We start from the raw sequence: 23,374 nt of genomic DNA on the forward strand, positions 1-23,374 counted from the left end.
ATTTGATTCCCTCCCCCTCTTTCTTTTTTCTTTTTCCTTTCTCCTCCTGTGATGAGGCTGCATTTTAATATTTTAATGTTTCAGTATTTTAATGTTGTATTTTAATCTTGTTTTTAAGTTGTATTCATTCAACTTGTTTTTATTATTGCTTGCTAGCCGCCCTGAGCCCGGCCTTGGCTGGGGAGGGCAGGGTATAAATAAAAATTATTATTATTATTATTATTATTATTATTATTATTATTATTATTATTATCCAACAGCTGTTCCCTGGAACTCTAGGAGTACCACCAGTGTATTGGAGGGACAGCATTATTCCTAAAGAACTGTCTGGACTGCTTGTCTGTGCCTTCATCTGAAGAAGGGTCCTTCCTCAAAGGAACAAACTGTGGTTGATGTGGTCCTGGAGAGCCCCTTAGGCTGGTATTCACCAACCAGGATGAATGGACTGCAGATGTTTTGGACTGCAGCTCTGATTAGCCCCCACCAGCACAGCCCCATGTTGGTTGGTTGTTGATGATAGTTGCAGTCCAACAGTATCCAGAGGGCACCCAGACTGGGGAAGGCTGTATTAAGGGTCTGGGGCAGCCTTTGCCAACCCAAGGGCCTCAAGTTGTTGTAGATTACAGCTCCCATCAGCCCCAGCTAGCTAATTGGGATAATTGGGGCGGTAGTCTAAAACACCAGGAAGGTCCCAGATTGCCAAAGGCTGGCTTAGGCCTTTAAAAGTCAACAGCTACACTTTAAAATTGAGCCCAGACATGAACTGGTAAGAGATGTAGGTTTTGTTTTTGTTTTTTTCTCCCGCTACCCTGCGTCCGGTAAGAGATGTAGTTGATGTAGTATTAGTATAATCTGTTCTGGTAGTCTTGCTCATGCCAGAATTCTGGACAAATACATTTAGAACCAGAGAGCAGTTACAGAGTTTTCTGTAGGGTATTTTGGAACAATACTTCTTTTCCAATCCTTTCATTGCTATTTTTCAAAATAGAATCAATGTGAATTAATATATCCATGACTGACACTTGCTGATCAAACAATAATCATGCTTCCTTTTCTTTTCTTTTTAAACCAAACAAACACTGAAGTTCCTTTTTTATTTGAAAGTGTCTTTTCTGGTGTAATGAAATGCGTACTTATATGTTCTCATCACAGAAGCCATTTATATTCTCCTGTGTGCATGCAGCTAATGAATTGAAATGAGAGAAGAAATGACAAACCTTAGTCTCAAGAAAGGGTCAACACCTTTTCAAGCAAAGGTCCTCCAGTCATTTGAGTGGAAATGTTAATTGGCTCACTGCAGTTGAAATTAGCTCTACCAGATGTTGGGATGGGATGGCATAAAACAGAGAGGGAAAGAAACTGTTCAGTGAGTAATGGCTGGCAGTAAAGAAGAGGGACTGTGATCTTCTGTGCAACTGAGTTGCTTCAATCCCATTGATATCAATGGAGCTTTAGCAACATTGTACATGGCCTATCAACCTCTGATTCGTGATAGATGACTATGTGGATTTTGATCTTTCTTCATATCTTATTTTCCTGATCTTAAATTTAGCTTGGCTAATTTCTGCGTTGTTTTGGTTTTCTCCGTTATAAAGGCTGCATGGCAATCTGCATGCATGTTCATGCACATTGTCCCTACTTTATACACACTTTTGTAAGTAGTAATTTCAATCAAATCAATGTATTGGATGCACACTATTTTCACCAACATAGGCATTTTTATGCACCATTTCACTTAATAATCATTTTGGTTGGAGAACTGCATTCCAAATTTTGGAGAAGTGCTAATTTTGAAGGCTAGCTGCATTATGGGTTGGGTATTGTGTATATTAGTTCAGGGACTGAAAATTGGATAGGTTTCATTAAAATGTGAACCAGATACATTTCCCCCTTTCATTTCTTCCTCTAAGAAATACTGTCAGTGGTTCTTGACTTAAGAATAGTGCTTGATGGGACCAAACAGCCACCTGGTAATTCAGCATCCTGTTTCCATGAATCTCCCATCTCAGGAGAGACCACTGGTCCATCTAGCTCAGTCTTGTCTACACTGACTGGCAGTGACTTCCTAGGGTTTCAGATGGGGAGCCTCTTCCAGCTCAACCTGCTATTCCATGGATTGAACCTGGGACATTCTGCATGCAAAGCAGATGCTCTACTGCTGAACCATGGGTAAAATAATGCATTTAACAGTTGCTCCATCACTGAACTATGTCCCTTCTCCTATCCTCCAAAGAAGCCCACAGTCAGGGCAATAGCTCTCTATAGTTGTAGTCCCCTAGGAACTGGTATTCCATGACATATAGTGTCTGAACAACATAGGCTCTGTTTTGCCACTATAGATTTGGAATGATCTAGCAGAGCTCTTGTCTTCTTACAGATTACCCAACTGTAGTCCTGCAGTGGTGCAGGTCTGCAAGAATTGAGACTTCTCATATTCATCTGTTTCATCTCTTTGCCCTGTGAAAATAGAACTTGTGTGTCATAGTCTCCTCTGTTCCTGAATGTCAGCTATCCTAGGCCACCTACCCATACACATTAATAATTGTGCTACCTGTACATCTTCCCTGATGTGTTGAGAGAAAGAAATAATCTTTTCCTCACTCAGAATGGCTGATATATTTTTAAAAGGCCTATTGTTTTCTGTCAGAATAAATACTTGATTATGAGGTTTGCAGTGTGTGCCAGGTGTGGAAAACACATTCCTTTCAAGTGGCAAACCTTGTGCTGAGAAGGTTCATTTGGGGGTAACCTGTATCTGGGAACATCTTTTGGTTACCACATGGAAAGATGGCAGAAAGCACACTAGATGGTGCATTCTCATCTTGGGCAATCTTTAACCTGCCAGTTTTCATTTGCTTTCCTCTCCATCAGTTGAATCTTCTTGGACATCCCTACCCACTCCCAACCCTGGTAGAAAGCTGCCATCAGAACTGTCAGGTTGCCTGGCAGACATGCTGGGTTCTACTTTTTGATAGAGCCCTGTCTAGTAGAACTCAGTGAAGTCTCCTGCTGCAGCTTTTATTTCTGAATTGAAAGGTCTACATGTGTAGTGGCATAAAAATGCGGAATGCTCGCCCCAGAGAGGCTTGCCTGGTGCCTTCATTACTTATCTTTAGGTGGCAGGCACAAACATTCTTCTTCTCTCAGGCTTTTGACTAATTATACAATCTATGACCTTTTAAACTGGGGTGGGGGGATAAGGATTGTTTTTGTTCATCACTATGTTGTGTATTTTTGTGTTTTTATATTGTAAACCCACCCTGTTATCCTCAGATAAAGGATGGTATGGAAATTAAATTAAGGTAAACAGATAAATAAGAAGCCACATCAAAAATTCAGTCTCTCTCACTCTGAATTGTTTATGTCAACCTTCTCCAATGTGGTGCCCTCCCAGTGTTTTGGACCACATCTCCCATAATCTCCAGCCTACATGGCCAATGGTCAAGGATGAATGCTGGCCAAAGGAATGCTGGCCAAAAAAATCTGGAAAACACTAGGTTGGAGAAGGCTGGTCCACACTGACCGTGTGTGGTTTTACAGGGTTTTTTAAAAGAAGGCATTTCCTAGCCCTACCCAAAAGATGCTGATGACTGAGCCTGGGACCATCTAAATATGAAGTATGTGGTCTGCAGCTGAGATATGTCCTGTGCACCTTCAAGACCATTTAGCTCATCTTGTCAAAATCCTTCAATCTTCCATTGAAATTCTTCAAGTTATCATTGTCCTCAATCTTTCCCAGCATCAGGGTCTTCCAGGGTTTTTTTATCATAGAATCATTAAATTGTAGAGTTGAAGGGACGATCTAGCCCAAACCCCTGCAATGTGGGAATCTTTTACCCAATGTGGGGCTTGAATCCACAACTCTGAGATTAAGAGTCCCATGCTCTAGTGACTGAACTAGATTTGCTTCAGTGCGATGCATCTTGCCTGTTATTTCAGGTGTGGGCACAAATGTCCACAGTATTAATTTTTGCATTTACTATCTGTTCGAACTTGCTATTTTAAGGCTCTGTAGCCTTTGGAAAACTCAAAAGCAGTTTCCAGCTTTTATGTGACAGATGTGCATGCGTTGTGATGCAAAAGTCATGGCTCATGATGGACACCTTCTATTAGAGGAGATTTGGAACTATTTTAGAAGTATTTGCAATACTCTTGCGAAGCATATAGGACTAGTCTTCCTTGGATCCATGCCACTGAAGAATATTGATTTCTTTCAGTGTTTCTTTGCTCAATAAGGACTAAAACTTACTGCAGTAGAAGCCGCTTGCTGTGGCCTGGTCCAGTCAATTTCACAGCACATGTATGAGAGTAGAAAAAGCAGCTGCAATTAGTAACTAGGTAACAGAGGGCGGGGAATCAAATGCACAAGCTTTTCTTTCAGACATTACAAGCTCTCTTATGCTCTAATACCAAACTGCAGCTTGTCATGCTAATCCTAAAAGGGACACATTAGGGATCAGTCTAGTTGAATGGGTTTTTTCAAAGTATGGCAAGCTTGCTTGACCACTTGCCTAGCAGCCTCTTCACAGAGCCCTTGATTAAACAAAAGCACAATTCTCATCTGCTGCTGTGTCCTTCTAGACACACTGAGCACTGCATCCTTAACAGGGTATTTCTGGGTCCAGCTGGGTCACTGTCAAATAGGCAGTGTGGGGTATATTTTCTGCTTTGTATGTGACCAAATAATGCACTTCTAAATCACACCACTCCAACAACATGGGTTATTTGGGCAATATGGTGCTATAAAACCACTATGGTGTGCTTGCTTTACTTATCCTCTCACTCAAGACAAACTTTCTGACAGTTTACATGTGCTCTTTCATCCAACTCTAATCACAAAAAAGTCATTTTGCTTGATAACAGCAGAGAGGCCAATGTGCTTCAGTCTTTTCCCTCAGAATTATTGTCTGCTTCAGAGCAAAATGCAATTTAAAATGAGAAGAGGGTCAGAATCATGGGCAGCTTTTAATTGATCAAAATATGAAATATTATCAAATGGTACCTTATTAAAACATGTCTAGTGGATGAGAGTCAGAAAGGAGTATACATTTTCTGTTCTCTCCCCCTCCCCCTTTCATCTGTTCCTTTTCACTGGCAAGATAGTTTGGCTATGTTAATGCGTCTCCTGATGGAATATGCCATGCTGCTTAGGTGGCCTTTTAATAGATATGTTCCCTTTCTCTGCTTTCCGCCATATCCTTGGAGGAGCAACATAACAATTGACTGCTCTCCCCTCATTTTCATTGATGACTATTTAACTACAGTAGAATCCAAAGTGTGGAGCTGTTTTTCATCATCACCCATCATAAAATGCACAGATTTCTCTGTACAGATGTGCTTTTCACTCAGAAGAGCTGAGTGCTGGAACAAGAGTGCTCCACATAGAATAGAGTAACCTTTTTTCAGCCTGAGGGTCATGGACTGATTGGTGGGAGGAACCAGTTGGGGAACCAACAAGGGAAGAAGGTTCAGAGCCCAGGGAGTGGTAGTCGGACAACAGTGAGTGGCCACAGGGAGTAGAGGAGAAAGACTGGGAAGAGGAGGTGTTGGAAGTTGAAGGGGTAACAGGGCTCAGTGAGCCAGGAGAGTCTGTGGTAGAGAGAAGTCCAGAATCAGGGGCAGAAGCAGAAGCGGGGGGTGGAGGGAGGCCAAGAGGCAGAGAGGAGTCTGGCTGGTGAAGAGTCATAGGTGTCTCCCCTTTCTGCTGAAACAAGCTCTCTCCCCTCCCCCTTGTCTCCCAAAACCAGAAGAGGCATGAAAAGGGCAGAGAAGAGATTGGCTGTATATCTCTGATTGCTTGGGAAAAGCCCTGTAGAGAAAGGGTCTTAGACAGCTGTGGGGAGGTGGGAGCTTTCAGTCTTGGGAACTGATATGGGGCAAGACCTATTGGAGATGAACTGCTCTGCTCATTAGACCTGGCCACCAAGTCTGTGGAGATAGTATTTTTGCTAATAAAGAGTTAACTTCAACTTTGAAAGGTGTGATTTACTGCCTGCTCAGTGTTTGACACTGAGGGCCACAGTCGCTTCTTCAAAGCTTCCAGGGGCTATGAGCCAGAGGCAAAAGTGAGCAAGGTACTGGATGTAAAATTTACCTTTCTATAGTAGGGAGCATCCTTGAAGTCACTCATAAATAGCCGCCACCTGTACTGAGCAGGCAGGCACACAGTCGCAGTCCTCCCCACCACAGTGAGCTGCATTATATTTCTATTTAAATTAAAATAACATATGCAGATGAATTAGCATATACAAATTGTATGCAGATCTGTGTCTTCTCTCTCTCTCTCTCTCTCTCTCTCTTAGTGATGCCATAAGTGACCCCCCTAGTTTGTAAATCAGCATTGGTACCTAAAAGGAACAGGGTACATTGGGAGCCCTGCAAAATTTTGCTTTCAAGCTGGGTGCAAAAAATAAATAAAAAATTGCATAAATTTCAACTAAACCACTCTTTCTTTCTTCTACATGGTGCAGAACACTAATTTCTTCCCTACCTAGGCTGATTGTAGGTTTATCATAGGCCCCAGCCTTAATAGGCTGCCAGTGAGCAATCAGCTAGAAAGTGGTGTTTGTTTCATAGCCTTTACAATATTGTGCAGTTGAAATCAGAACTGGGTGTTCTTGACCTTGATGCTTACTGAAATCTTGGGGTGAGCTTTTTTTCTTTGGTATAGTTAATTATATGCAACATATGCAATCATTTGCACTATGCTTTGCAACAAAGGTTGGGATGCGGGCGGCACTGTGGGTTAAACCACAGAGCCTTGGGATGGCTGATCAGAAGGTTGATGGTTCAAATCCCTGCGGTGGGGTGAGCTCCTGTTGCTCGGTCCCTGCTCCTGCCAACCTAGCAGTTTGAAAGCACGTCAAAAGTGCAATTACTGTGGTACCTTGGGTTACATACGCTTCAGGTTACATACGCTTCAGGTTACACACTCTGCTAACCCAGAAATAGAGCTTCAGGTTAAGAACTTTGCTCCAGGATAAGAACAGAAATTGGGCTCTGGTGGCGCTGCAGCAGTGGGAGGCCCCATTAGCTAAAGTGGTGCTTCAGGTTAAGAACAGTTTCAGGTTAAGAACAGACCTCCGGAACGAATTAAGTACTTAATCTGAAGTACCACTGTAGATAAATAGGTACTGCTCCAGCGGGAAGGTAAATGGCGTTTCCGTGCATTGCTTCTGGTTTACCAGAAGCAGCTTCATCATGCTGGCCACATGACCCAGAAGCTGTACGCCGGCTCCCTCGGCCAATTAAGCGAGATGAGTGCTGCAACCCTGGGGTCGGTCATGACTGGACCTAATGGTCAGGGGTCCCTTTACCTTTACCTTGCACCAAAGGCTATCAAGCACTTTGAAGACTGCCATGCAAATAGCCCCCTACTGGGCTTAGGGAACAAGTTGTGACCTCACCCACAAAGGGTGCCCTCAAATGAAGCACTTTTCAGCTTGTCCACAGAAAGGACTGGCAGGGAAGGGAAAGAGATGCTCAGTTTTGGGATGGAGTCCCTGGACGTAGTTTTGGGGGTGAGGCTTTGCTCCTCTCAGCTACGTTCTGGGTAGCACCTGTCCACAGAACTGAATAGAAACCACTGAGGACAGAGCCAGCTTATATTTGGATATAGCACTGCCTTTGCTGGTTCCAGTACTTGAGGTGCAATCTTAGGTATATTTCCTTGGAGGAAGCCCCTAAACTGGAAGCAGTATAGAAATTAACTGTATATTGTTTCAGGTATTACATTTTCCCTCCCTCTTTTTTCTAAAAAGGTTATTTACCCCTGGTTTACAACATCTCAGTATTCTAGACTGCTCAAAAGCAACAGAAACAGGAATGTCAAGATTTTGCTTTACTTAGCTTTTCTCCTAGTAAAGGTATCGTACAGGGGCAGGGAGCCTGTGCCCCTCCATATGTTGCTGGACTACAACTCCCATCAGCCCCAGTCAGCATGGCCAATGGTGGCTTGCAGTCAAACAACATCTGGAGAGCCATAAGCCTCACCATCTTAGCACTACAACATGAGGTAAGCAAATGAAGAAGTGACCAGGAATAATTTGAATACCATGCCAAGGAGATTCAGGACAGGCAAAAGAGAGGGTACAGTACTTCTTCAAACAGCACAAACTATGGAGTCTATCTACCAAAAGATTGGACAAATTTATGGGGGATAACAATATCAACAGATGCTAATGATAATGACTGTATATTGCCTCTACTAGTTTTTGGGACTCACAGGTGGGAGATCATGAGTAATGAGAGTGCTTGCTGTGCTCATTAGTAACAGGCAGAATGGTAGGGTGCTACCTGCCCTCCAGTCAAGCATATTGCTGCTGCTTATCAGGAGGCAGAGGGGAATGAAGAGGGCAGCATCAAGGTCAGTGTGGTGCAAATGGACCAGCAGAGTCCATCCTGTGGACCTGCTGGTGTGTTTGCACTGTGCCAACCCTATTGGTGCCTCACCCTTGGTAAGCAGCAGCAATGCAAGCAACCAGAGATTTGGTGGGCAGTGGTGCCCCACCTCACTGTGTGTTACAGGCACTCAAATCACATTGTGGGCTTCCCATAGGCAAATTGTGGACTAGAGGGGCCTTTGATCAGAATTCAGTGGGGCTTTTCTTAGGATCTTGTGCTCTAGGATCCAAGCTGTTATTTCAGGTTTGGGCATACCAAACAACATTGTTTACATTTTGTCATTTGAACCACAGACTGCCCCACCTTCTCTGCAATTGCAGAAATTGTTATTGAAACTTTCTTTCTGTGGTTCTTCCTGTGGTGTGAAGGGCTGTTCTTTGAGAAACCTGAGCCCAAAGATTCCTTGGGTCTTTTGAATTAGTCCTGTAGTTTTGGGACACATGTGTGTAGGTATATGAATACACTTATATGTGCCTGTGTATAATCATTGTTCCCTTGATTTTATTTATTACATTTGTATCCCTCTTTCCTCTGAAAATCTCAAGGCAGTGTAGCCCACCCATCCTGGTTTTCCCTATCAACAACCCTGTGAGGTAGGTTAGATTGAGAGTTCACACAGCAAGCTCCGTGGCTGAGTGGCAATTTGAACCTGGATCTTCTCAGCTGGAGTGTAACAAGCTAACCACTACACCCCATGCTGGCTCTCACCTTTTGTGATAGCTCAGTCAGTGGAGCATGAAACACTTAATCTTGGAGTAATGGTTTTGAGCCCTATGTTGGGCAAAGGATACATGCATTGCAAGGGGGTTGGACTACATGCCCCCACCCGGTCCCTTCCAACTCTACAGTTCCATGTTTAAGTCTGTAGACTTTTACAGCAAAATTCCTACTCAGCTGGTGCCCATTTGGATGGGTGGGGTAGAAATCTGAGAAGTCAGTGATAGATGGGAGCTGAAGCCAATCTCAGGCACAGTCAACTGTGTCCAGCATGAGGTCTTGCTGTTGAGGCACCATTGGCCTCCTGGCTTCCCTACACAGCGAGTTGCTGGCACTTACAAAGAATGTGAAGGGAGTGATAACAAGCAGAGGGCTTGGCCCAGTGCAAAACATAGTGGTTATAGTGTTAGATTGGTTCCACCACCGGATGCTGCACCAGATCAAGCTCCTTGCACCTCTCCCCTCTCCTCTTAGTAATCCACTGGGTTGGGAAGCCAGGAGAACCTTACCAGCTGTTCCTGGTTTTGTCTCCATTCTCCATTCTCCAAACTTCTCAGGGAGCAGGCTGAGGTTGGTGGAGCACTGCCCCGTTTCCCCAATTGCACCAGATTCAACTGTTCCTACTGGAAACAAGGAACAGCATGAAGTGATTTGATGGGGCATGCTTGCAATATACTGGAGCATATGCAACAGTAAAATAGCCTGAGTTGTGGAACTTTTTTTCATTTTCATTTTTACGTTGAGCTTAAAAATTCTGACACGTCTAACAGTCCCACAATTATGAATTGCTTCGGGTGACAGTTGCTTACAAAAAGTGTTACAGGCAGATTTGGAATGTAAAGATTATTCATATGACAGCAAGCAGAGAGACAAATTACTTAGTGATTGTGTACACGCTCTCTTATAATTGCTCATAAATTATTATGGTTCATGCTAAAATGCACCCAGAATCTCTAGACCACTGGATTTATTTAAAATATGAACCACAGCAAATCATTTGAAATGTGGCGTACTGCAGTACATGTTGTACAATTATTGCAGATAGAGAAATATATACTCTGGCTTGCCAGCAGTGAAGTTCATTGACAATCCATTGTCGGATTTCAAGATTTCCTTTTCATCTATTCCTGAAACTTGGAGCATGATTAGTTGCTTGATATAAGGGTTATATTCTGAGGGCTTCTGCACGTTAACAGCAGGATCTGATGCATGTCTACTTCCAAGTCCCATTGAGTTCAATGCAATTTACTCTCAAGTAAGTGTGTATAAGGAGAATGTGTTATCCTAAGGGCCCCTTCAGAGAACTTCATTGTGTTCAGTGTGGCTGGCACTGCTCCCATCTGCTTGTGCTGCTGCTGATGATGATGACCACCACTCTGCTCTCTCCCTCCTTCCCTCTCATGCCTGCCTGAAGGAGGCAATGTAGGAAGAGGAAGTGAACAGTTGGAGGTGAGTAGCTGTGGAGGCAACACAGCCCCTGCCTACCCACCTCAGGCAATGCAACGCCTTGTGCTGGTCCTGATGCACACCAGAATGGAGGACCTGTGGCCCTCGAAAGCAAATGCCATTGACACAGGCTTTACATACAAGTATTCCTTACTTGGAGATGTGACCTCCTGCATACATATCCTGTGCTATACCACCCTCTGATTTGGCAGCCAGTCACTACACCCTGTAACAGTGTGCTGCATTATTTACCTCCTTTTATTTATTTATTGCATTCTATGTTAGTCTTCTTTGTGGTACATGGGGTTCCCGAGGCAAGTCTCCCTTCACTGACCAGACCAAGGTTCCGTGTGCACTAACCTGTTTGTAGCAAAAAAATGTAGTTTTTCTCAATGCAGAATCATGCTCATCCTCAACATGCTGTTTTCAATCTGGGTTGATTCTAGATCCTGAAACCAGAGTAGATTGTGGTTGCTTGATATGCATTTGAAACCACTCCCTTTGATTGGTATCAAGGGCGCTTCCCAGCCAAAGGAATGCACATGGCAGATAGTTAAGTATTTATTGTCAAAGGTAACACTCACGGTCGCTTCTACAGCTCTGGATATCTACGCACACCAATACAACTGCTAGGCAGCTATTGCTAGGTCTGTGCTCTATGGAACAGTTGCAGCAATTGGGGACCATTCCCCTTCCAATGGTTTATATATCTTCTCCCAAAGGGCTGTGTACATGTAGCCAGAGACTGTTTCTGTGTGGAAACTTCCTCTGCTCCTCCCTTTTCAATCCCCTCCTGGTTCTGGGAGGTAGTGGTTCAGGAGAGGGTGGGGAAGCACCTGGCTCTTCACTTGCCTGACCTGACTCTTCCTCTTCTCCACCCTCCAGCTCTGAAACTTCCCCTGCTTCTGATTCTTGCCTCCTGGCTGGTATGGGTCCCCAGAAAGTACTACATGTCTCTCCTGAGTTGGACTCCAGCCCCGCTGCCCCCTGGGGCACACTCATCAGCACCCTGGTAGTTCCTGACAATTAGGTTATCTACACCTTTTCCTCCTTGCACATGCCCTAGGAGAATGAATAAGAAAGTAGCAGTTGTTATTGGGCAGGTGTGGATCAACTCCCATTGCTGGAAATGCCCTCATCTGTTTTCATATGTCCCCGCTGCAAGGTATTGCAGAATTAATCTGCAAAGAGCTATTATTTTAAGAATGAAACCAATTTCTCAAGAAGCACTTTTTGGTGGCAAAAATGCAGTAGATCTAGGCTGTGTGTGCACTACCTAGAAGAAACAATTTCCAAAGATTCTGGAATAAAATGTCATGGGCACACATCCCAGGAGTTGGCTTGTATGGAAATAGGTTGGTATAGACATAATCTGAAAGAAGCTGCATGGTGTAATTATTAATGTCTCTAATCAGAACAAGGTTGACACAAACTCAAATGGCTTTGGGACAGTCTCAACCCAACCTACTTCATAGGATTGTTGTGGGAATAAAACAATGAGGAAAAGAAACAAGACAGACCATCCTTAAAGGAAGGCAGGATAAAATGATGGCAAGATTACCATTAAGACACCTATGTCACATAGCTATTGTGAGGATGAAATGCTGCATAGGAACATGGAAAGTTGCCTTACATTGGGCCATCTAGCTTAGTATTGTCTACACTGACTGACAGCAGCTCCCTAGAGTTTCACACTAAGACTCTTTCCAAGCCTTACTTGGAGATGTCTGACATTGGATCTGGGACCTTCTAGAAGAAAAGCAAATGATGTCCCCCTATGCTGAGGACTTTGGGATATACTACTCTTACCTCCTTGAAAGAAGGGCAGGAGAAAACGGTGGTAAGCTTGCTTTGATGCACCTACCTTACTAGGATGTGAGAATAAAATTGTGGGGAGGAAAGATCCAGCTATACCACCCTTACCTCCTTGAAGGAAGGGTGAGATAGAATGATAGTAGCATATGAAACTCCATTTTTGTAGCCCCCATCATGTTTAAAATAATAGCATGGGGAATTTTTCAGATAAAACTCGCGGTTTTTGTGCTCCAATGACTGGTAGTTCAGTTACTATCTTGGGTGGGAGGGAATCTTACTTTACAGCATAAGCTTTAGAGAGCTTGACCTAGATTTGAGCCCATGCACAGCTACGAAAAGAAGAAACATTCTTGATGTGGCTTTCAATGAGAGAAAATGACACGGGCGCGGGGGGTGGGGAGTCATCTTCTGTTTGATTAGCCTCTCTTCAATGATTATGATTTAGTCCAAGCTCATTTCAAGTCCCCCCACCCTTCCCCTAAATGTCATCAAATGTTACGTACCCTGTTATAAATAGTCTTCAGTCAGTTTCTCAGAACATGTTGCTCTTTGTAATTATCTCCTTGGAGCTCGTTGAAGACTTAGCCAGGCAACAAATGAAAGAGCTCCAAGCCAGGCAGAAACAATGAAGAATCATGGCTTACATACATTGCTCCCTTTCAACAGAGGCATCCACATCCTTTAATTATTCCCATCATTAACTGCTGTGCTTGGTACAAAATTGTAATAATATTTGGACCCAGCTGAAGAAAAAGACAGACTTGTCAGTGTGGAAATGTATTATGTCACTTTTTTAAAAAAAGAAAAAGAAAAAAAGATCCCAATTTGCCCCAGGATGTCTCTGGAGTTGTTACATATTGAGTAATATGGTATAATTCTGGGTTAGCCAATGTGGCTCCCTCCAGATGTTGAGGTTATGTCACCTTCCACATATGTCTCTGGGCAATGTGCACAATATAATAAAAACAGTTTAAAACAGCACAGAAAATAACAGCAAATGAATGTAAAAATCAATGCAAAGTGGGCACCCATGGCAGAAAAATATCTATCCAACCGAGAAAGCTTATTGAAACAAAAATGTCTTCACCTGTCATATCTCAACCGGAACACTGCTCCACAGAGCAGGAGCAGCCACACTAAAAGACCTGCCCCAACTTACCGTACTTCGGATCTCTTTGGGACCGCTAGGAAAAAGTCTCCTGCATACTGCAGTAATCTGCTGGGTATATAAGGGATAAGGCAGTTCCTCAAGTAATGCTTTGGACTATGACTCCCATTAGCCCCAACCAGCATTACCAGTAGCCAGGGATGAAGGGAATTGTAGTCCAAAACATCTGGAGGGCAACACAGTGGCTTACCTTGGAACAGTTTTTAATGATGAAAATTCTCCAGTATGAAGTACTTGTGGTACCTGTTTTTCTACAGTTGTGGTCTGGCAACTCCTGCAGCCCAGCGAGCACCAAACATATTGCTCTGCTTTCCTCTGGACCACACCAGTGAAGCCGAGAGGTGGGTCTTGTCGTCTGGGAAACCCAGAACCTCCATACACACTATCCAGGCTTGCACCCAAGGGAGGTCACTTTGATGCTGCTAATGCAGCAAAAACAACATGGTAAGCAGCAGTTATGAGTTACCAGTCTCTGCAGCCACAGCGGGCACTGTGATTCTCCAGCAGTTTAGATTCACACTCTATTGTCTCTTGAGTCAGACAGATGCCAACAACCAATTGGTCCTGATGTAAAGCACACACACCTTGAAACCATATTCATGTGCATATAAGCAGCTACCTTATACTAGTTTGGACCATTGATCTACCTAATGCATTATATCTACAATGACTGGTAGTAGATGTCCAAGGTTTCAGACAGGGGTCTTACGCAGCTATACCTGGGGGTGCATAGGGATTGAACCCGAGACCTTCTACATATATGACATGAGCTCTACCTCTGAATTTTGGTCCTTCCTAACAATGCCAAATTCCATCCCAGGGGAAATAACAGCTTGAAGTAGCGAGAGAGATTTCCATTGGAGCCATAGCATGGCAGGGAATATATTAAACTTTCTTTTTTGGACAGAATGCTCTTGGTCTTGATTGCCACTACGCTGCCCCCCACATGCCTGCTGTTTTCAAAAAATAAAACCCCAAACTCATAAAATGCAATCTTCCATTTTATGTATTGGCTAGTTGGCCCTGTCTGAAGGAGGCTCTTTAGATTCTCAAGCAGAGAGCATGCTTTTCTAGCTGTGCTCCCTAAGATACTAGCCAGTGTGGTATAGTGAACTGAGTGTTAGACTAAAATCTGGGAAACCAGGGTTCAAATCCCCACCAGTAGCAGGGCCAGGGGGGCCAGGGGGGCACTGGGTGGCACATGTGCTGCAGGGCCCTGGAGTCACTGCCCCTTCCGGGTGCTTGGCTTGTGCAGGGCTATCTCTGAAAAAAAGCTCAGCAATTTTGGGTGCCCTAGGGGCTGCTGGCAGTTGCTATGCCAGTGGTCCCCACTCAGCTATGAAGCTCACTGGGTGACCTTGTGCCAATCACTCACTCTCAGCCTAACCTACAGTGTTGTTGTGATGATAAAAAGGAGAGGAAGAGGACAATATTGAACTCCTTGAAGGAAAGGTGGGATAGAAATGTAAACTACCGTAGATTCTGGATCCCCTTCATGCAGAGTATGTCTTCTACCATTGAGCTCTGCCATCTCCCTATTGGAGGGGTGAATCTTGGTATGTCATCTCTGTCCTTGCCCATTGCTGTGCACCTGGCATGGCTGGGAAGAGGTAGAAAGGGCATAGCTGCCCATTATGGCTATGTGAAGCCCCTCTTCATCCTGCTCTTTTTGAGCAGATGGTTACAATCATGGCTTTTGTCCTATTCCTACCCAAGAGTCTAAGCTTGATGAGGATTGCGGAAGAAGTCCATTATCATGACAATCAAGCCTATGAATGGTGAAATAACATGAAAACGATGGATTGTTCTTGATCTCTCACTTTGAAAGCAACAACAAGGATGCTTTCAGTACAAGCACTGCCCTAAATGTCAAATCAAGCAGACTTTGTTTACACAAACCAAAGCCACGTGTACCATTCAACCAAGGACAGGGATGAATATAGACTGCCTGTTTTCTTGGTCTAAAGGGTTAGCTGTATTTGATTTCTTAGGGCAACCTTAAGATCCACTTTTAATAAGCTGTTCAAACAACCAACCTCTAAGCAATGAAAGATAAATGTTCAGCCCTTGTTAAGGTCACTCTGAGGTCCTTTTTATTATTTAATCTAATTTGCTTCATATCTATGCTTATTCACCATCTTATGATGCCATGAAACAAGTTGTGATTGTTTAACCATCAGATGCATAATGCAGAGAATATTCAGAAAGGTTATTCCCTGAGGAAGCAGGGTTAAGCTCCATGCAAATTGTTCTGCTGATACAGTTTGCAGTTGTAACATAGGAATCTGCCCTACACAGAGTATTGGTCTATATCAGTGTTTCCCAAACTTGAGGTCTCTAGCTGTTTTTGGACTACAGTTCCCTGACCAGCAGTCCTGCTAGCCAGGGTTAATGGGAGTTGTAGTCCAAAAACAGCTGGAGACCCAAGTTTGGGAAGCACTGATCTGGTCTAATACTGACCACACAATGAATAGCAGCATGACCCCAGTATTTCAGACTGGAGTCTTTCCCAGTCCTACCCTGATATGTCAGAAATTGACCTGTGAACTCTGGCCTTAGCTCCATCCATTCATATCCAGGAGCATCCATGTTTTTGTCAGTGCAATATTACAGGATTATAATGAAAATGTATCTACTTATTCAGGAGGACAGACAGCGTGGCTAGGTTTTTCAGGCTCTGCATTTTAATACTTCAGTTACATTTTCTGAAAAAGAGGGTTTGTGTGTCATTAACGCCAATAACATTTTATTATTTTATTTTATTTTATTTTATTTTATTTTATTTTATTTTATTTTATTTTATTTTATTTTATTTTATTTTATTTTATTTTACACATGACTCTTGCATTAGTTTTCAGATCATGCCTGCTGCCTCTTGAACTTAACCTGTCTTGAAACCTTACATGACAAAGGTTTACAAATGGAAATTTAGCTGAACCATGCAAAATGCATTTGAAATATGGTTCACTTGCTCAGTTCAAGTGACCACACTGTAATTAAATTTGAGATGCTGTGATTTGGAAATTAGTCTTCTAAGCCTGGATTTGAAGGGATTTGAGAGGAGCTTAAAGTAACTAAAGAAAAATAATTAAGAGCTAGAGAGAACTGTCAAAGAGGGCTGGGATTTTGGTAAGTGATGGATTTAGGAGAGATCTTTGTACGCAACAGTGCAATTGTAACCAGTGGTACTGGCCACCCCAATTTCTGCTGAGTGGGGCATGAGATTCCAAGGCGTCTCGGCACTCAACCAGGGTCGATATTCCTTTGGGGAAGATAAGGCACAGAGGAGTCTGCAGTGTCTTTGAGATATTATTTATTTAGACACATTTACAGCAAAATCTTCAGTGGAGAGAGATTTCTTCAAAGCAGCCCAGCACTGGATTCCAGACATCTCCATGTCTCTCTCCCAGCCTGCCTACAGCCAGTCTGCCAAGAAGGCTTTGGCTTTCACAGCAGTTCATCAAGCCCATCTCTAAATTTGAAAGGGACACATTTTTACTGTGTGACATCACTCCCACTGTTACCTCCATCTCCCAACTCTGCTGTTTACCCAGGGTTCAGGCACTGCATCATTGACTGGCCACTGTTCAGCAATTACACCTTGATGGCCCTTCCCCTTAGGCCAGGCATGAATAAAATATACATTTACAGCAGTGTACAACAACAGCTTAAAGATTAAAATCTAAGATAAACTGGCTGTGATCTACCCATTGGATTGATCAAAGTTGTTGAGCTTTTTGGGGGGAGCCTGATGCAATTAGCTAGTTCTGACTACTCATCTTTTCCCATTACAATAATTTGTAATAATAATTTATTATTTATACCCCACCCATCTGGCCAGGCCTCCCCAGCCACTCAGCATTATGAGCTGAGGTTTTTTTTTTTGGGGGGGGGGGGTCTGACAGAAAGACAGAGGGAGGAAGTCAGCCTGCAGGTGAGGGAAGCAAGGAGTTCTTGCCTTTTGCTCAGAAGAATCTGGAAGCTCATGATGCTTGACATGCTCTTAGATGCAAGTGAGCTACTGCTACATTCATGAAGCCATAAGCCCCCCACAAGGTGACTGTAGATAATACATTTGCATTGCAGGGATGAGGGAAACTGTGGGCTTCCAGAGGTGGTGGAGTCCATCCTCTGATAGCCAAGCATGGCTAGTGGTCAGGGATGATGCAGTAGCTCAGCAGTATCAGAAGGGTCTCTGGTGCTTCATCCCTGGAGAAGGGTAGGAAACTTGGGCTGCAGTGACTTGGGCTGCAACTCTCTTTCTCTCACTCACTCACTCTCTGCCTCAACTATTTTTTATCTCCGCTTTTAAAGAAAGGAATGAACGGGCTGTTAAATGTAGCAAAATCGCTTGAACTGAGAAGTGCTGCAATGAAACAATCTACCCTAAAATACCACGGGGGGAGGGGATGTCGTAAGAAACCAGAATGGCTTTTTCCCAGTTGTTGGCACCTGCCTACATTGGAGACAATGGAGTATGCCCGGGGGGGGGGGGGAGGAAGTGAAACTGCTGGAAAAATCACAACACCTTCTGTGACTGTGGAGACTGGTAACTTGTAACTGCTGCCTCTCACATGGACATCCTGGGCTGCCCAGATGACAAGACCCACTTCTTGGCCTTGCTGATGCAGTCCAAAGGAAAGTAGATGTTTGGCACCAGCTTAGTTGCAGGAGTTGCCAGATCACAATGGTATAAAAATGGCTTCTACAAGTACTTCACACTGGAGAACTCTTATCATCAAAAACTATTCCAGGGTAAGCCAATGAGCTGCCCTCCAAATGTTTTGAACTAAAATTCCCATAATACCTGGCTACTGCTAATGTTGGTTGGAGCTGATGGGAATGACCTCACTCCCTTCACTCCCCCCCCCCTTTCTATATGGGAGACCAACTGACTGAGGGAGCAGGGTTAAGTTCCATGCAAACTACAGTATACAGTTGTAACATAGGAATTTGCCCTACACAGAGTATTGATCTATCTTGGTGTTTTCCAATCTTGGATCTCCAGCTGTTTTTGGACTATAACTCCCAGGACCAGTGGTTGGGTGATGGGAGCCATAGTCCAAAAACTGCTGGAGATCTAAGTTTGGGAAACACAGGTGACCCAGATCTTGTTTTCATAAAAAGAGGAAGTGGCACCATATTAAGTGGAGGGAGGCATAGATCTAAGAAATGTGTTAGAGAGACACACACATCTGAGCTTCCAGTAACACATTGAAACACTGTACTGAAGGGAAGGCCCTTTGGGAATTTGGGACTCTGTGCTGAAAAAGTGAGAAGCTTTGATGGCTTAATGTTTTTTTGTGGCGATCCTGGTGTTTTGGGGGCAGTTGGAGGGTATGAGATGCACTCTCACTTTCACTGAGCTGTAGCCCTGCCCCAAAGAGTTCCTCCCACATTGCCTGGAATTTCTCGGGTGGGCCTGGGAAAGAGCCACATTTCAGTTCCCATTTCAGTGGTACTCATGTCACCATGAAAGCACAAGAAGGGGCCTCGGGGTGGGAACGAAAACTAGCTAAATGACTAAGGTATTGCATGAAACACAAAAAGTTAGCCTCTTCCTCTTTTCTGCCAAAATTATAAATGTTCTCTGCGGAATCTCTCAAGTCCTTGTACACTCAAGTACGTATCTTAATTGGTTTCTAATAAATGCCTTGCAGGGTTGCCTTCAAGTCAAAATTAAACATGGTGTGGATTTTGTCTCCACCACTAATCAGTATTTTACACAAAACATAGCTCACTAGAAATAGGAAAAAGAAAGTGGAAGAGGTGGTTCTGAGAACAGATGCCATTCTAGGTGTTTTTTTTTCTATTGGAAGAAAATTGCAATCACTAAACTGGTCAATTGGGTCAAGTGGTTGAGGTGAAAGCTCTAGAATTATTAATTAAGGATGGTGCATCTTGGCAGCAGGAATGAAAGAAACATAGAAAAGGGAATGGGAACATGTGAAGCCACCAATGCCCTCTAATAATTACCTAGAGTGTTTATGTCAAAATGGGTAATGTAAACCATCACTTTTTAATTAGTCTCATGTCTTATCATGGAGTGGTAAATAGCATTGTTTCAATTGTTATTTCTTTAGGGATGAGATTAATTTATATCAGTTTCCTAAGTGGTTTTGTGTTTCCATTTTCCATGTTTTACTGGTAGGACTGCCAACAGGTAGGGAACAATGGTTTGGATCCAATGTTAGTCCTACTCAGAGCAGACCCACTGAAATTAATGGGCATATATCTAGCTTAGATATATTAATTTCAATGGGTTCTGTCCTATTAGAGACTTTGAAACTTTCACACACTTACACCCACACTCACACACAAACTCACACACACTCACACACACACATATTGTATATATACTTATTCTTTTTGTTTGCAGTGGATGGTTGCATCGACTGGTTAGTGGATCTCAAGAAATACATGGCTTTGGCAGGTGAGCCCGTTCGAGTGAAATGCGCCCTTTTCTACAGCTACATCAGGACCAACTACAGCATGGCTCAAAGCACAGGCCTTCGTCTTATGTGGTACAAAAACAAAGGAGACTTGGAAGAACCCATTATCTTCTCTGAAGTCAGAATGAGCAAAGACGAAGACTCCATATGGTTTCATGCAGCAGAGGTTCAAGACAGTGGTTTCTACACCTGCGTGCTAAGGTGTGTATCATGCTAAACTATAATTGCAGGTTTAATGCATTTTGAAATGGTGCTTTGATTTAAGATTCAGAGCTGTGGGGAATTTGAACCACATTTTCTGAAACACGGTGCAATAGCTTCACCAGCCTGGTTCCAGATGTTTCGAACTCCAGCTTTCAAGCCCGAGCCTAATAATAATAATAATAATAATAATAATAATAATAATAATTCACTTATTAATCACCTTCCATGGAAGGATCTCTAGACGATGTACAATAGAAATAGATAAAAACAGCAGAAATATTTAAAAAGCAAAGCATTGTAGACATGCATGGCAGAAACCCACTCTTCTAGCTGGGAAAGCGTGTAAGAACAGAAATGTCTTCAGTTGTTTCTGGAAAGTGCAGATAGCCAGGATCTCAACAATAGTGCTATTCCACAGAACAGGGGCAGTCATACTAAAAGTCCTGCTCTGAGTTGATGTGAAGTGGGTTTCTGTTGCCCATATAAAACTGCTTATGTATGCATCATAGAAACAGCTAATCTGTATTGCTTCTCATTTTCCTTTCTTTCTTTGGGAATCCTGATTAATTTTTTATTTAAGATAGCATTGTCAATGTAGCAAAAAGAAGAAGGGCATAAAGGGTCTCTGCTGTAAGGATCTTACAATTACAATCTAAATTTTAATGGTTGGGAAGGAAGAGGTGGAGGCATGCAAAACAAATAGCAGAGAGCAGAGGAATGGGAGAGAACCATGAGGGATAGGTTTGAACCAGTGCTGTACATGGTGTATTTACAAATAATCACACCCGGTACTATTCATACCATTCATAATAATTACACCCACTTCTGTTGGATACCTACTTTAGGTAGTAGCACAACTGAGTAAAGCAAGCCTTACAAAATAGCAGATTCAACAAAACTAGCTCTCAGAGTAACATCTTTGCAGATTGATTGGCACCAGGGATAAGGAATATGTTGCAGCTCCCAACATCCCTGACCATTGACCGTGATGGCTAGTGATGATGGGAACTGGAGTTGAACAACCTCTGGAGCCCTGCAGGTTCCCCATCATTGATTTAGACATACAGTCCTTTCCGTTTCTGCTTTTCAGGCATAACCAACATTTCTTATGTAGCTAAAATAGCACCATTCTATGGCAACTACAGAGGAAGCAGAGAATTGGGAAACCCATTATATTAGCTGCAAGTGGGAGTGGGACAGGTGACATTGGTAGACATTTCCCTGTATTTCTGCAAAGCCAGGAGGTGAGGGGAATATCTCTGTGGCAGGAGGTGGATCTCAAGTGGTCACAGAGATGTCCCCTCACACCTCTGACAAAGCTTACTTGAGCACCCGACAAAAAAAAAGAGTCATTCTACACTTGGTTTGTGTGTGTGTGTGTGTATGCATTTTGAAATACATCATTGATGCAATGGTAACATATTAGTGATGGTTGTGGGCCCAGGTGCAGTGAGCCTGCCAGCGGCGCCAGGGGTGTGGGGTGAACAAGACACGAAGGATGAAATAATCATGGGACAAACTTCTTTGGATTAAAGAGGCCAAGACTTTATTGGTTACAGATGTCCGTAGGCTTTGGCGTAGGCATTGGGTGTGTATCCTGAAACATCTAGCCCGACTGCTAGTTGATAGATCAGAAGGGTCAATCCTGGGATGAGGATCATCCTATCAAATCAGGCCATTGTGTGTGTGTGTGTGTGTGTGTGTGTGTGTGTGTGTGTGTGAGAGAGAGAGAGAGAGAGAGAGAGAGAGAGAAGGGGGGTTGCTATGGCCCTTCAGCCCCTGTCTGGGTGACTGGGCAGAAGCATGGCCACCTGGACCCCTTTAATGGAGTACGCAGGTCCCCTGGAGTGGGTGTGGGGTGGGTTTCCTGATTCCCACCCTCCGCTTTGGCTAAGGATCCAACACAATGCCTTAACCACCAACAAGCTGTGACAATTGCTATGAGGGATGTGCCAGCCAAAATACCCTCACAAGAAAAGCAAACAAATGGCATGCAGACCCAGGGTGGAAAGACTTGTCAGCTGTCACAAAGGGGAGAAAGCTATGACATTCATACATGGGGACCATGTATATGGCTCTGAGGTGGGGGGGGGGATTTCAGAAGAGACATACTTCTGCATATCTCTGGATATTCTCTGTGACTGTCACAACACTACGAACATTTGCTGTTAGATTAAAGTTTGTTTTCTGACTCCAAGAGGGCTTTCTCTTCCTGTATGCACACTGTTGGTTGTTGTTTTTTCATAGTGTGTCTGGTCTACAAAATGTTGTGGCCTGTAAGGATATGTGTGCAGTGTGTTGCTAGGTACCACCACTGAAGATTTGTCCTACTGCACACATGCACCAGCTATGCTCCATGGGCCTGCCTTATGTTCTGTGCATGAAGAACAGCTTTCTTTTCCTCATTCTTGCTTGGGTGAAAAATGAAGTTTTGGAAGTACATAATCAGGCAGGCTTTTGCACATAAACAGTCTGTTGTAAAAACAAAAACAAAAAAACAGCTCCTCCCCCATCCTTTCAAGTTGCTTCAAGGCAATGGTGACCAGCACTTATGGATGGGGGGAAATTGAATTCAGTTCGCATTTAACAGGAAACCTACTTAATCCACACTTTCTGAAACAAGGTGTGAATAGCCAGACAACCATCCTTTGAAAATAGTAGTATTCCGAAATTTGCAATACAGTACTCCTGCCAAGTAATGTGTATCAAAAATGCATATGCAAGGGCAAATAGAGTACATAAAACTGCATATATTAACATGCTAAACTGGGGTATAAAGGTAAAGGTAAAGGGACCCCTGACCATTAGGTCCAGTCATGGCTGACTCCAGGGTTGCAGCGCTCATCTCGCTTTATTGGCCGAGGGAGCTGGCATACAGCTTCCGGGTCATGTGGCCAGCATGACTAAGCCGCTTCTGGCAAACCAGAGCAGCACACGGAAATGCTGTTTACCTTCCCGCTAGAATGATACCTATTTATCTACTTGCACTTTGATGTGCTTTGGAACTGCTAGGTTGGCAGGAGCAGGGACCGAGGAATGGGAGCTCACCCCGTCGTGGAGATTCGAACCGCTGACCTTCTGATCAGCAAGTCCTAGGCTCTGTGGTTTAACCCACAGCGCCACCCGCTGGGGTATAGTGCTTGGTAAAAATCTGTCTGTTTTGCATATA

General features: G+C 43.5%; 1 protein-coding gene across 5 annotated transcripts in view; it reads left to right on the forward strand.

Annotated features, from left to right (window-relative positions):
* The window catches only part of IL1RAPL2 (interleukin 1 receptor accessory protein like 2), a 495,328-nt gene that overhangs the window by 245,874 nt on the left and 226,080 nt on the right, over positions 1-23,374 (forward strand). For all 5 annotated transcript variants that reach the window (XM_079962769.1, XM_079962770.1, XM_079962768.1 and 2 more), the window contains one exon: positions 19,929-20,202. In XM_079962769.1, coding sequence (XP_079818895.1) covers positions 19,929-20,202 — 274 coding nt within the window. The remainder of the gene's footprint in view (positions 1-19,928; positions 20,203-23,374) is intronic.

The sequence above is a fragment of the Podarcis cretensis genome (genome assembly GCF_951804945.1).
Source record: "Podarcis cretensis genome assembly, chromosome: Z".
In the NCBI taxonomy this organism is placed as follows: Eukaryota; Metazoa; Chordata; class Lepidosauria; order Squamata; family Lacertidae; genus Podarcis; species Podarcis cretensis.